Here is a 15,392-nt window from a genome sequence, read left to right as displayed (position 1 = left end):
TAATCTACAGTTTGGTCTTAAGTTTTTGATGAAGTAGCCCTGCTTAAGAAAAAGCAGCAGTTTACCCAATGACTCAGCACGACATGAAAAAGGAGGTTTCTATTCTGTGTACAAAAGTGAGCTGCTGACAAACAGCATGCATCATTAACAGAGTGTTAGACCCAGTGGAATTTGGACATGTTATTGGATATAAGACAAATGGGTGTGGGCATTTTTCTTTGCTTTTTTGTTCATCAATTTGTTCATTTGTATCTCTGAAAAGTTTAATAAAACACCGTTCAAAGACCACTGGGGATTTGTTTGAAGGATTAACCAAACAGAGCTCAAAGAATGAGGCACAGAGTTAGGACTTATAACTGATAAGATAGTGGGTAACAGAGAAGACACAGCAGAATGCACTGCATGTGTACAAAGAGAGTGGGAAGTTAAGGCTAAACAAAAGCTTTGTGGACGCTTTTAATATCAACCTTCTTGAGTTTCAAGCAATATGGAATGTCTTAATGGCAAGAGACGGATTTTATCATCTACTGAGTGTTAACAATGGGCTTCATTTCAATGACAGTTTATAATATTAAATGTACAGGTTATTTAATACAGCCAAATGTAACACCATCTATTGAACAGATATCTCCTTAACAGTTTCAATTTCATAGTATTGCCAGGCCTACTGAATTACAGCAATGCCAAATAAAACAGTCTGCTTTCACTACTGAGTCGAGCTAACTCAGTAATAGATGGAAGCATATACCGTATGTTCCTTTTCTGATATTGTAAGGTTAATTTACTTTTATATCCATATGCTTTTTTTTATTTGGCACAAAGGCTTTCACTTTTGCTTACAAAATGAAAGGCAGGCAAATAGCTAATGGCTGGAAAGATGAGTTACTGTACAGAGACAATCACATTAAGAAGTCCCAGGGCTCTAAATTAAGATCATTAAATGTGAAATTAAATATCTTTTTTAATGGAAATAGCAAGCAATAGCCTTTCTCGTCTTTTCTTTGCACTTGTGCCTTGCTGAAATTGTGCAAAACACAAATTGTGATAGGGAGTATCACAGGGCTAAAACAGCAGCTGCATCATTCTGTACTATAAACTTTAAACATTAATTGCAGACTTTTTTTTAAGCTACCTCTCTGGAACCCTGATGCAATAAAGTCAGAAACAAGATGTTGTAGCTTTTTTCTTCAAGATTTCTGTGCATTCTTATGTTGTCCTTTTAAAGGGATTCGTCCAAGAGGAATACACAAAAATAATTGTAATTTGTTTGAGAAGCCACATATAGTATGAGAAAAATACTTTCTACTCATTGTTAGAGCTTTCAAAAGATTTACTTTATTTAGTTGTAACAAACAATAATGACATAGTAAAAAAAATAATTCCTCTACAAAAGTTCAGAAATAAAGAATGTTGTTAAAAATTATAACACTCTGGAGAGGTGTGAATTCTTATCCCCAGGTGGTCTACCATTGAATACCCTGCATCCTAGTGTTAAGATCCAACACAACAGAGATCCCTTCTTAAGAGAGCTCCAGTCTCACTTATGGTGGGTCTTTAACAGTTATCTGTTAGAGGTTGTATTCTGACATCACCAATTAAAGAAAAAGACTTCAAACTGCAACAACATGGTGTGAAGCTGATACAAAAATAAGTTGTATTCCACACAGATAATTGGTATGCATTATGCAGAAGTAATTAAAAATGTGAAAGGTATGAGGACATTTAAAAAACAGCCTCTGAATTATTCATGCAGGAACATCCTAAAGAGCATTCCCCCTGGGATGCCTTTTACTAGAAGCAGTCTTTCCTGCAATTTATCGTTTGGCTGTTCTGACACAGATGTATTGATCTGTTTTCTGTGGTTAGAGGTCTACATCCCTTAGTTTACTTCTCTCTGTTTGCCATAGACATAGTAGTCCAATTAAACAGACATAGGAAAAATTACATCTGGAATTATTTGAATAGCTGAATGCTAATTGCTAATTATTTGTAAATTTCCAGAATGGTTATTGCCACATACCATAATGTCTAATATACCAGTGCAAATCATCTTCAATACAATTCAATATACAGTATACAGGATATGCACCCCTGGAACACAGTGATCATGTGCAACTGAAAGCACAAAACCACAAAAATATTCCTCAAACTCAAACAGAATGTTTAGTTCTTTTCTGATTAAGACACCCACATGCAAATAGAAATTGGATGACAACAGCGCCAGCATCACAGCACCATGTTTATTTTTGTCAGCTCAAAACATAGACAATGACAACTTTGTGAAATAAAAATTAAGGTCACTACTGAATATTAAATAGGCCTCATAGACTACTGAACAGAAGACAAATCTAGCCACACTTAGTGAGGGTACGACATGATGAGATGGCTTTGTTCCAGAAATGGAAGAATGTATTCACCCCTCTCTTTGCTACATTCCTGTGTAGTTGAGCCCTCAGTCTATCTCAATACTGTTCATCATTTTGTCAGAATGCTGAAACCAGCAGCTAAAATTAACTGCTGATGCAACATTCTGAATCACTGGAATTACAGCCCTTCTGTGCTCTTAACCAGGAAGAAAGCAAGGTCTCTCATGACAAAACATGGTGGTGGTAGAAAATTGGTTTAGAAATTAATCTTTCAACTAGCAATAATCACTTTACAAGAAAAGAGGTTCCTGCAGCTAGGCAAACAAGTATTATGGTGCCATGTATTGCTGTATTAACAGTATTAGTTAATGCATGCATTTCACACAGTATAACTTAATATTTCTCTTTCCCTTCAAAGTAAATAAGTGTGAATCTCCCCATCTAGCATAAAATGTAAATCCACTCACAAATGGAAGATGTCTGTAATTCGTCTCTCAAGAGCATGTTTAACAGTGCTAGCTTCTCTAGGTAGGGAATATTTTCTAGTGATGAGATTTTCCTGGGCAATCTGGTCCTTGTTCAATATTAATTATGGTTTCTGCATCAGATTGTTTCCTTTGCTTCCTGTCCTCATTTGATTTTTGAAATCTGAATTACAATCTTTCTATGTATAGTCTGAATAAAACAAACAGGAGTGTACTATACAGATATAACAGAACTTGACTTTGTAGAAAACATCTGACATCATATGACATCAGTTTTAGCAATCATTGCATTAATTATGCTGTATCACAAGGTTAATTATTTGGAGTTCACATTTCAGAAAGCTACATTCTAATGAACAACTACAGCGGAGCACGTGTTTAGTAGATACTTTTGCTTCTGTTTCACTTAATTATTTCTAATAAAAATATAAATGGATTGTAAACTACATTTGTACAATATCTGAGAGAACAAGTTCTACAATATACTGCATATAGAGTGAGTTCTCAAAAGACATGTGATAAGAATTATATATGGGATTAGCCAATACGAATGAACAAGTTAAGATACACTTAAATTAACGTTTTGTTAAGAAGTTACAAACTGACATGTTCTATGGGGTGCAGTTCAGAGGAGGATATCCAGTCTGTTACTTTTGTATACAGTACTGTGTTTGGAAGAAATTCAAATATAGACATAAATTTATCATGATAAGACACAAAATGCAATGATAATACATTAGCTTATTGGGGAGTAAGGCACTTTGACCTGTTCCGTCAATGAGTCTAGTTAAGTAGAGACTTTACATTGGTTCATACATGTTGTATGAATTGCACAGCATTTGCAATAAGGCTAATGAGTTGATAGAATGAAAGGCACACACTGAATTGCTTGTATATGTGCCAAATAAATATCCCACAGTTTTAGCACTGAGGCCAGCCGCCACACTCATAAATAATGTAAATGAAATGCAATCCGGCAGAGTTTATTTTGGCCAAAGTCCAGTGCTTGTGCTTTTCTTCTCTGCATTAAAAATGGCACCTGTCAAAGGAGTTCCAGAAATAAGAACATGTAAAACCATGAGACGCAAATTTAATTAGAAGATATAAAAGTCCCTCTACATGGTCTTTTCCATAAAATGCCAAACAAGAAAATGAGAAAAAATAGTCAAGTGAATAAATCACATTCTCAATAATGTGCAAGCTGGTACTCTACTTACAGTATATGAAATTGACTATGTGTATGTTTAGTCTAAAAAGGTTAATTTCCTTACCACGCCAATAATAAGCTCATTCATTGAACAAAATTACCAGTATTAATTTATGTGGCTGCCACTTTTATCCAAAGCAATGTACAGTGTGAGTTTATAATTTCCTGCATTTTTGAATAAAATAATTTTGTTTGCTTGTTTACACAACCGGAGCAATCGAGGTAAAGCATCTTGCTTGGGGAAAAAATTGTGTTTTGGTGAATGTTAAGATCTAGATAACTCAACGCTACCTGAGGAATAATTTGTCACGATTCACTCAGATGGGAGAAGCTAGTTAGGGACACAAAGCCCTGAGATGGTGTTTGTAGAACGTGGGAGTTAGTTCCTGGCAGGAGGGAAAGAACACAGACTCAGCAATTTTCTGGTTGTGTTGTCCTAATGAACAGCTCCAGATTTGTGTTCAGGGATATCACACTTGGCTATTCTTGGTCATTGACTACTGTACATTTAACAATCGACCAAGAAATAAAACATTAAAAAAACAGGGAAGATTCTATATTAATATGGAAATGGAAAACAAACAACACATTGAGTGTGACAATGACAGCATTATTTCTTCAGGAAATAGGGTGAGATTCTACAATAAAATTGAAGATGTGAAATGCTGTTTCAAATTCTCAAATAAAAAATGAGAGTGGGGTTGTTTTTTTGATGCACAGTAAAATGAATTATTATTATATTTCTGTCTAATCATCACTTAGAGATCTATTTCAAACAATGACATACTGTATGCAATATTTAATTCTCCTGAAACAAGTAATTTTATTAAATATGCACTTCATTCTAAATACCTCTGACTGGAGTTCACATACTTCGAATGGTTGATAAAAGGTTATTTTATAGGAGAAGAAGGACATAAAGACGTCACACTTTAGAAGGAAAGCTTAAGTGACATTCTTACAAATTCATAACATAGAATAAGTCTGCATGGGTGTTAAGGGATTAAATCAGCCTAATGTTCCATCCCAAGACAGCCTGGAGATGGAGGCATCTGCTATACAATTTTTTTATGGGTAGTCACAAAATCTGCCATTGTCATGTCATCAAAAAACATTCCACACAGGACTCAAGACAACATAACAGCAAAAGCCAAAACCACTCATTGTAAGAACAAAACTGCAAATATTTCAAATCCATCCAAAGTAAAGGTAAACATATGTACACAATGTTATGGTTCATTAGGTATTGGAACTTAAATTGATATCTAAATGCATAGTATTGAATATACTAATGGTAAATAGATGGAAATAAAGATGTTTATAATATGTGTTAAAGTAGTACTGTGTTTCAGGCTTCAAAATTTGAAATATGAAACAAGACTTCTCTCCAACAGGCATCGGTCTTCTCCAGGTTAACTGAATTGCAACTGAATAGTTTTCGTAGTACAGGTCTGGCACTGAGATATAATATTAATAACCATTATTCCACTAATTTAGGTAGCCATTCCTCACTTCGATTCAGCATCAAGAGGTTTTAGGTCTTCAAGTGTCTGTCCCATGTCAGAACTCCAGTTTTCCTTTGTTGCTCACTGTTAACACTGTTTTCAGGTGCTATACATTAGAGTTCTGCTCATACAAATTCTGTTAGCCCTAACCCTTTACTTTGCAAGCTAACATTAAAGATGGTTTAAAGGGGTGCCTTCTCACTAGAGTGTAAATGTGCCCATGAAAATTACAGTAAGAGGTAACAAGCACCCAGCAGGAATCACAATAGAGCAGTGTAATACAGGAACAGACATTCATTTTCTAATGATGAATAATTTATCATTAAAGATTTTAATAATTCAATAAAATAACATGACAGGGAGGAGTAAAGCATTTGCCACTGACTACATGGCCTCCTGAGAAGCAGTACCAGTATAAAGAGCTCCACTTCTCTCCCAAGGTGTTCTCAGAATGACATTATGATTGGACCACTATTTTCTTTATTCATATTCAATGTCTAATAATGTTCAATTAAATTTCTAGACACGGGTGGAATGTCATCCTTCCTTTCCACTCTTTTGTGCAATAATGTTCCATGCACAATGCAAAGAATTCACAAGGACTTACTGTAAATAAAATATTTTAACTGGGCCTAAAGAAGTGAAAGATAAAACTGATCAATAATATAGTTTTTGAACATTTAAAAATTGAACATTTTAAAACTGAGAAAAACAGATGTCCTGTGCTTTTAGTCACCCTGTCAGACTTAGATTCTTGGATAGATTTCTTCTTAGATAAATGTCTGACTTTTATTTATAGGATATTAGATACAAAAGGCACGTTATTTAAGGACTCTCTTAGTCCAAAGCTCATTTTAACCTTAATGACATCACAACACTCTGACATAATAAACTGTTGATCAGACCAAGCAAATTGATTTTTGTCTGCTCTTGCATGCTGTTCTCTTACTAATCGTACAAGACTGATGATGGCACTGCAACAGATATTTAAATATGAGGAATCTAGGTGTTACTGGGTTCAATTTCATCTAGTGGAAATCCATCATTGCTGCAGGCTCTCTGTTGAGCCACAGGCTGAGTAGTCATGGAAACGGTGATATCTTTTCAAACACTTCTATATTGGCCATTCTGGGCAGTGTTGAGTTGCAGTGACAAAGGAGAAGACAATGGAAGGCCTGTGTCTAGAACACCTCTATGAAGATGAGTATTATTTCAGTATAGCACATTTCAAGAGTTCTCAAAGGATTCTTAACCAACACAGACCAGTTATTTTAATGGTACTGTATGCAGTGCATTGCCACAAGCTCATTTTAAATACAAGTTGGGATTGTAATTAGAGTATTATTTTAATAATGTTATTATTTGTGTTGCTTAGGAACTTAAAATACTCAGAAGTCAGGACCCCATTAAAAACTGCAAACTCTAGAATCAAATGTTCTAAACCTACTTATTGTCTACATCAACTTATTATCTCCATATTTTTGTTGTTGTGAACATATGAGGAGGAGATTTAAGTTGTTGCTTGTTTTTCTGCTTGAGAAGGTGCATGTGTTTGAGTGTTGGGGAAGGAGACATTTGCTGAACATTGTGGGAGACAACATGAGTTTCATAGACTGGATGCAACACTAATCTCTAAACTGTCAGATTGTAATCAAAACGTGTTAAATATTTAGCTTACAACTAAAAAGCACCTTTATTTACAACTCATTCCAAAATACCTTGAACCCATTGAGGCCTGTCAAGGCCACCCCACCACTTCAACTAATATGAAAACTCAACAAGTCGTTGAGATAATCAGATTGTGAAATTAAAATGGTAGCAATATTGTACAGGCTTGCTGTTTAGGATATACATTTTACTAGCCAGTTTTATTTACTTAGGGTAACACCTCTGAAAGACATATGGTATGTTGTTTTTCGGTTCCACCACCTTACACACAGATCCATACACAAAACAAATGCATGCTAAAAATGAGCAAGTTTTTTCTTATTAACTGGCACAATTTTATATGGTTTGTGATGACTGGCTGTTACTAAAAATAACAACACAAAGTGAAACAACTGTCAGTTTCTGCAGCTATTTTTAGCAAACATTTCAATATCTTTCTCTTCTTTTACCTCTAATTATCGCCCACACAGCAAAACCCATCACTCACCTCGTTTGATGTGTTTCAGCTGCCTCTCGGCCTCATCTCGCTGTTCTGTGAGTCGCTTATACTGGTAACAAGAAGACAGATATCAGAGACGTGTGGTAACCAAGGCTTGATTGAATCATCAATGTGCAAAGGTCTTGAGGAGTTCACTTGCCTTCATAAATTAACTGGTATATGCTGCTGCCTATGTATTGGTCCAGGCTAGCAACAGGTTGTTGCTTGGAGCACTGAAATGTGTCATCTCATATTACAAGACACAGCCAATTCCAAAGTGTGAAAATAACATCTGAAAGCATATATTAGTGATTCACAAACACCAGTGCTCTTTGCAGGTCCAAATCCTTAAGATGTATGTATTCATTGTCACAGAAATGTTGCAAAGGTTGTTTTTTATTTTAATTTGCTGCAAGTGCAAAATGTGCCATTCCATCCCGGGCTTTTCTTTCAGATGCTAAAATCCATTTCTTGGTCTTGATCACACAAGCACACTTTATCCATCAGCCTCATTCAGCTGTGCAAAAGATTCTATGGTCGATCACACCACTGAATATTCTTTGGTATATAATAAAAGAAATTGAACTCACTTTTGGAAACGTTTAAAAAAACAAGTGCATTGCTATCCTTCATGGCTGCTCCCTAATATGCAAGTTAGGTTTTCAAAAGGTTTTCCAAGGCAATTCTGGGATGTCTTCTGCTGAAACAGATCATTTTCTTCATAAATGGCATTAAGGGGCATAATAATTTTAAATTAGTTTGGTACTATGTACAGCATGATAGCTACTATGAAATACAACAATGCACAATCTAGAACAATGCCCCAGAAAATGCAGTGTGCAGAGGTCAGGTATTTTATAGATACTTTATATGCATCTCTAGGTCATTAAATCCTGGATTCGGCCTAGTAATTAAGCTGTTTTTATCTTCTCTTTCCAATTACACAGTCTCATGTCTCAAAAGGATGTCAGTACAGATTTACAATGAAAGTTTAACAGAATTTTTAAGGAAAATCTTTACAACATGCTGTATATTTTTGTTTAATTCTTAGGAAGATATAATTCATTGAGTCATCCCCCACATCACCACATCACATCACTCACCATGGAAGTTCACAATAAAAAGCTGTCTAGTACTGGAATTAATGTATGTTATATATTTTCAACATGTGGGATGTATTTAGTGTACTATGGAGATCAATGGGTGGTACTCACAAAGCTTCCATGTTGTGAAAAGTGCTATTGACAGTGTTGTGTTAGCTCTCAGATGAGTACCAAACTCAAAGACAAACGAAGGCTCCACAGCCGAAATGTTGTGTTTCTTTTCTTCTCTTTTCAGCATGGAATAAACCTTTACTTGTTTGTGTTTACTCCTTCTATCAATACAGTCAGCTACTAATGCCAAGCTTAGGTAACATTACTTTTACCAATGATTTCTCTCACAGAAGTAGATAAATCTATTCTACATTTTATAATCATGCAGTGTATGCAAAGAAAGAAATCTAAAATGGACACAAAGCAATTCCACAAATTAACATTTAGAAAGGTTTAAAACCTTGCAAAACTGCAAGGCTACTCCTAATAAACAGCTACTAATACTACTATGTATCAATAGCTAAAATAAAATATTATTAGTACTCATTGCATACCTGTTTCTATGTGGTGGTAATAATAAAGAACAGTTACTGTATATGATACTGCTATTTATCTTTATGTACAAAAACAGTCAAGTTCCTGTTTTTTTTACCATTTTGTCAGAAAGAAAGCTCCAACAACTCCTAAATTAATGAATCTTTAATATGCATTTCCAGATTCAAATACTAAAAGAATTTCAAAACAATAAAAGGACAAAATTAGGTGAGGAAATCTTCAGACTGCACATTAAATAAAAATAATGATGGAATCTTCTGGTTTCAGCAAGTTCGAGTATGTTCTTTGTGACATGTGCTCAAAGAGTTAAATGGAAAGAGAACAGGTTAGGAAAGACCTAATGCATTTTCTAGGGATGAAGAGGCTTGTAGCACAAACTAGGCCATTCCCTGCATCATGCTAAGCTAATCAGACATCTCCTGTACAAGCATAGATTCAGGCATAAAGTAGAATACAGTGTTCTTTCTTACTTGAACTAAGAACTAAGTGTAAATCACCTGGACTGCAAAGAATCCATTTGGACTGATTTTTTTCAAATGAAATCAACAGCTAGCATCAACCACTTCTTTGGAAATCTTTTTCTCATTCGAAATATGTCAGACCTCAAACCTTAGAAAGTGTGATCATCTCATATATCAGGAAATTTAAGTAATACACTTAAACCACTGTATCCTGTGTTGTTCATTAAACCTTTAATCTTAATTACTTGTGTTAATTTTTTAGACAAACTCTCCAGTCAACTGCTTTTTTAGGTCTTTAATAGCTGCCAGTTGAAAAAGTACTTGTAAAGGCTGCAGAACTCTGACTTTCAAAGACTGGGATTGCCTATCCTTGTCATACAAATTGTTACACACTACAAATCACAAGCAGAAATGTTATAAAATAAAATATATAAATATACCAACGCTAAAAATAAAACCTTCAGTGATTAATATTTACACCTTTGTCCATTATATTTTGGAGCACGGTGATCAGTTACATTTTAATTACATTTGGAGGTGTCAAACTCTAAAATAGTTATACAAATTTAAATAAATCCTCTGTCCCAATTTATTGCCCTTTGGGATTCAAAAAAGAATGCTGTACATTTACAATTGTTATAAATCTGTTAACAAATTAAGGAATTCCAAGATGAGCACAGACTCAAACATAGCTGAAAGTTGAATGTTTCTCACACTGCTTTCTGTTTTTTTAAGAAACATTTCAAAATATAAAACCTTTATTTTTATTTATACCATATTGAAGTGTCCCTTCTTGCAGCTGAATTGACAGCACCCTGCAAAAGTATAATCAGTCATTGAGCTCAAATAGAAAGCAGTCCTTAGCTGACAGAAATTGCAAAATTACAAATGTTAAAATCTATCAAGTCATATAAAAACCCATCCTGAACAAGTGCTTTCTCAAAAATCTCTCTTTTCACAGCTAAAAAGAGAAGCTAAATAATTGTCTGGCATCTTTTTTAACAGCCATCAGCTGGCCCTATTTACAGATAGCTTTTCCGAAGCTAGAAAAAGTGGAATAGGGATTCTGGCCCACTTTTGTATTTAAATCACACTTTTGTGTGTAAACCAATTTAAGTTTTTGACTAGCACTTTTGTCAAAAGATTGTATCAGTTCATGTATCATGTTCAGTTCTTCACACTTGTACCATGTGTTTAGCAGTAAACTGCCTAAGTATAAACAGATATTTAAACAATAAATCAGTAAGTTTTTTAGTACATTTTTGGCACTGGCATTTTCATAAAAGATAATAAGCTACATTGTTGACAGTATTGGGACTACAATAGACACAGAGTTTACAGTCAATTAAATTCATTAAGACACACAGTCTTTCAAAAGTCAATGAGATTGAGGTTTGCAGTCTTAAGCTTGGCATAATGAAGTTTAAGTGAATTTATTAGTTAAGATACAGGGACAAAGGTAATTTCCTGCATTAGTGAAATTAAAAGTTGTCCCAAGTGTACCTGAAAATGCACTGATCCATGTTCTATAAATACATACACATGGAGCATGTGACTTTGCTCAATTTTCTTATTTATATTGTACTGTATGCTGAAATGCCATTAATTGCTGCAATTGTATCCCTTAAGCAGATGTGGTGCAAAATCTGTGTGAATATCATATGATATTAATATGTAGTGACCAGCATACAAATTCTGCATGAAATACTAAATGTGATGCGTAGACACATAGATATGACATCTGCTGTGAAGATAAGATTCTAGTACAGTCACCGGCACGGCAGGGAGCTAGACAAGTCTTATACAAAGCTGTCCAGCAGCAAAATCCCAATTAAATAAATATGCACAAGCGATTCCTGTATTTTACAAACTGTACAATGCCCTGAGCAGAAAACTGCCAAAAGACAGAGAAAAAGAAATGGAGAAGGGTGTCTCACTACTCCCTATTTGTTAGGTCACCGAAAAAGCAAGTCAAAGACTGCCTCAGTTTTCAGGCACCACCTAAAATTATTTCCCCGACAATACGATACAAATGCATTCCATGGAACACATATAATAATTTGATTATACGTGTAACAGATTTAAAATGTATGTACTCTGTTATAATAACGTATAATAAAATAATACTCCTTCTTTGTCATACCTCACCTAAAACCAATTCTACACTATATATGGCAGGTGTATAAAACGTAATAGCAATGCTGGATATTTAAACATCACTTGGCACAAAGAGGGAGTTCATAACCACGAACTTATTTTTTTAAGCAGCGTTTCTTACCTCCTTTTTTACTTTCTGTGCTTCTATTTCTTCATCGCCTTCGGTTTCCTTCACCGGCATCGGTGAAGATGGACAAGGCAGCATCGTTTACCCAAATCGAACAGGAAAAAAAACCCACGCTACAGAACAGACACGCAGAGGGCTAAGAAAAAAAAAGGAATTTATGTACGAAAATCAGTTTTTATATATTGATATATGCGTACAATCGTCCACGGGGGAAAAATGAACACCTTTTTTTTTTGCTAATGCCAGGGTGTTTAGTAGGCATGCGCCCTGCATCTGCGGTACCCAGCCGGTGTCTCAGACAGGCTCCGCACGGCTTTTCCTCCCTCTTGCCGTCGGCGCTCTACTCCAAGAGCCTTTTCGAAATGTCTCACTTGGCTGTCATGCTTACTGGGGCTCCACCCCTCACTGAACATGCAGAACGAAAACGTACAATGCCCAGCCTGAGCCTGTGGGGCACCTGAGGTTTGCCGCATGGCGCGACTGAGCCTACCACCTGCGTCTGACTAAAATAACTGATCTCTTTAAAAACTGAGACAATATCAGGCTATGTGTGGCACCACAGCTGTAAACCATTCAGATTCTGCACATGGGGGGAAAAAAACCACTGTTTTAATGTATGCATCTTAATCTTTTGCCAGTTATTTTGAAAGGAGCAACAAAATTAGGAGATGTTCTTTGTCTTTTTTTTTCTTAAAAGTAATGTCAGTGATGTTTCCTGCTAGATCATTTCAGGTTCACTAGAATTATTAATCATCGATTCTGCTGGTTTTAGTTTGCATGCTTAGATTTCAAGACTCCAGGGTGGGGACAGGACTCTGCACCATCACCGGTCAATGACAAGGCGCTGTTAGCAACCTCGTCTCACAGCTCTTGGCACCAGGGTTCACATCCGGACGGGGGCGCCCTATGCGCAGTATGTTATCCACGTATAAGAAAGTATTTTAATCCGGGTTCTCTGGTTTCCCTTCACAGTCAAAATGCATGCTGTCTAGTTCGATCTGCATCTCTCAATTGTCCATCATATGTGAAGGAAACTATTGTAGCGCCCTCCCCTGGCGTTGCGGCCGAAGAGCGCCCGGCTGGCGTGCACGGCGAGGGGCAGGAAGGGAGTGGTGGTGGCCAGGGCGGGGACTAGGAGAACCGCTGGCCAGTGCAGCTGACCCGTTGCGGTACCGGTGTAGCCAGATCGCTCGGACTCGTGTAAACAGTTCCTGGTTTGGCACCCCTTTTATGTACCACCAGTGTAACTGTACCCGAATTGACACCAGTCTGTTGTATCGCATCAGCTTCTTTCTCTCTCTCCTCTTCTGGTGGCTGCTGTGCCACATGGCGATTAATTAAGCGCCGTGTTCTCAGTTGAGAAGAGCCTGAGTCACGGTCTCTCTCCTCGCCGAACCCGTCGCGTTACAATATAATGGTCCCATACAGGGTGTAACTGCAAATTGCGGGATTACACGCAACGCAGCCCTACTTTATGTTTGGATTTTGCACTTGTTTAAAACGGACAAATAAACCAAAGTTAGAAAAGGCTAATTTAGCTTGACTGGTTTCTTCACTGGGTTTTTCTCGTAGTACACATTATCCAAATACTACGGTAGAGTGCGGTGATGAATTGTATCAATGTGATACGGAAATGAACTCAGTAAATGAAGTGCTACTGCTGTTGTCCGGGGACTGTGATCCATTCATCCATCCTCTCCTCAATAGGGTCTCATCATAAAATGTTAGCTTTTTTATTGTTCGTAATTCGTGCAACCATTGGGCTTTATCCCACACCTTTAGGGAGTGAAAATGATGTATAGACGACATTTGTAAAAGGTGTGTAGTGTTGTTGCAGCACAGTTTTGCAGAAATCACCACGGTAAAATAATAAGTGTTATTTTAAAATTGCACTTAACACAAAATGTTTAAATGACATCTTCTAGATTACTTTTAGCTGTTTCATGTGCCAGCAGCCATATCACCCTGCAACTCCTAATAATCCCCAATCTATGAATTGGCTTCATTACTCTGCTCTCCTCCCCACTGAGTGATAGCTGATGTCACAAATATCACATGCCCTAATCAGAAGAGTTGCAGGTGGAGTCTCAAAAACCGAACACTCGCAAACAATTGCTTGCTCTTACCAAGAGGCTTTAACGAGCACGTCTTGATACTTCCTAGCGGTGTGCTTTTTTAAAAATCTGAAGAAGTGATCAGTTTCTCACTGTCTCCTTAGATGAACACGCGCACCAGGGGACGTGTAATGTCCCTATGAATTGGCTTCATCCCAGTGGGGCTGGACACTGGTGGTGGTGGAGGGGAGTCCCCATTACCTGTAAAGCGCTTTGAGTGGAGTGTCCATAAATACGCTATATAAGTGTAAGCAATTATTATTATTATTATTATTATTATTATTATTATTATTATTAAAGATTCGACCCGTCAGTCGAGCCGTGTTCAAAAATGCTTGAATCTGCAACTTTACGAACAACAAGATCACTGTTGCACTTTTTATGAATGTCATTATCCGTGTGTTTGTATTTACGGGGGTCTTATGCGCAAACATGAAGCGACGAGCTCACGTTTGCTTGTCCTGCTCCATGAAGTTGCTCACCCGCCCGTCGAACAGCACAAACGACGAAACTCCCCGCAATCGTTAGTGCTGCGTTTATGCCGGTTTGTGTCACTGTGGTAGCGTTTGTGCTGCTTTCATTTCCGAGTTATAGCGCCTTGTATTTCGGGTAATCAAGTGACTATCTAAAGGAAGTTTACAGATACCACCAAACTCGGTACTTGAACTCCTGATTGTGATTAAAACAATGGGGGTAATTTGTTTTCTGTGTCTGTCTGCTCGGGTGGGGTGGATGTTTCAATATATTTCAATATAGCGCCTTCTTTTCCTGGCTGTGACGTCACTCTGTGACGTACTAAACAGCAAAGTCACGACTACTAGATCTTTCAGCCGTGATCTTTTGATCTGTTGACCCCAGGCTTTGCAGCCTTTACACGAATAAACAGTCTTACATGGAGGAAGAAGTTACTATGTTAGTTCATTGGGTTAGGTGTTTTCTTTTAATTTTTAACCATGTTCTCGAAAATGTATTGCTTGTGTACTCCTTTAATTGGTGAAGAGACACCAGTTTCCAAATTACCGCTGGTACAACACGAGAGCCCATGTTCACATTTTTAGGTATTAGTTTCAAGATCGATATAATTTAACAATAAAAAACAAAATTGAAAGCGCGAGCATAATAATACAATGATCATAGGCTTTACATTTCTATTCATTTTTGAAGTACAAAGCAGA

At 36.7% G+C, this 15,392-nt stretch overlaps 1 protein-coding gene across 2 annotated transcripts in view; it reads right to left on the bottom strand.

Moving 5' to 3' along the window:
• Positions 1 to 12,607, bottom strand: part of shtn3 (shootin 3) — a 33,055-nt gene extending 20,448 nt beyond the window's left edge. Inside the window, exons 1-2 of one of the 2 annotated variants that reach the window (XM_069196159.1) lie at positions 12,098 to 12,607; positions 7,719 to 7,779 (exon numbers count right to left, since the gene is read on the bottom strand). In XM_069196159.1, coding sequence (XP_069052260.1) covers positions 7,719 to 7,779; positions 12,098 to 12,181 — 145 coding nt within the window. In that variant the 5' untranslated portion in view covers positions 12,182 to 12,607. The remainder of the gene's footprint in view (positions 1 to 7,718; positions 7,780 to 12,097) is intronic. The other variant, XM_069196158.1, reaches the window with a different exon arrangement.
• Positions 12,608 to 15,392: the final 2,785 nt, after the last annotated feature.

The sequence above is a fragment of the Lepisosteus oculatus genome, chromosome 11 (assembly GCF_040954835.1).
Source record: "Lepisosteus oculatus isolate fLepOcu1 chromosome 11, fLepOcu1.hap2, whole genome shotgun sequence".
NCBI lineage: Eukaryota > Metazoa > Chordata > Actinopteri > Semionotiformes > Lepisosteidae > Lepisosteus > Lepisosteus oculatus.
This window is presented reverse-complemented; position numbering and strand designations above follow the sequence as displayed.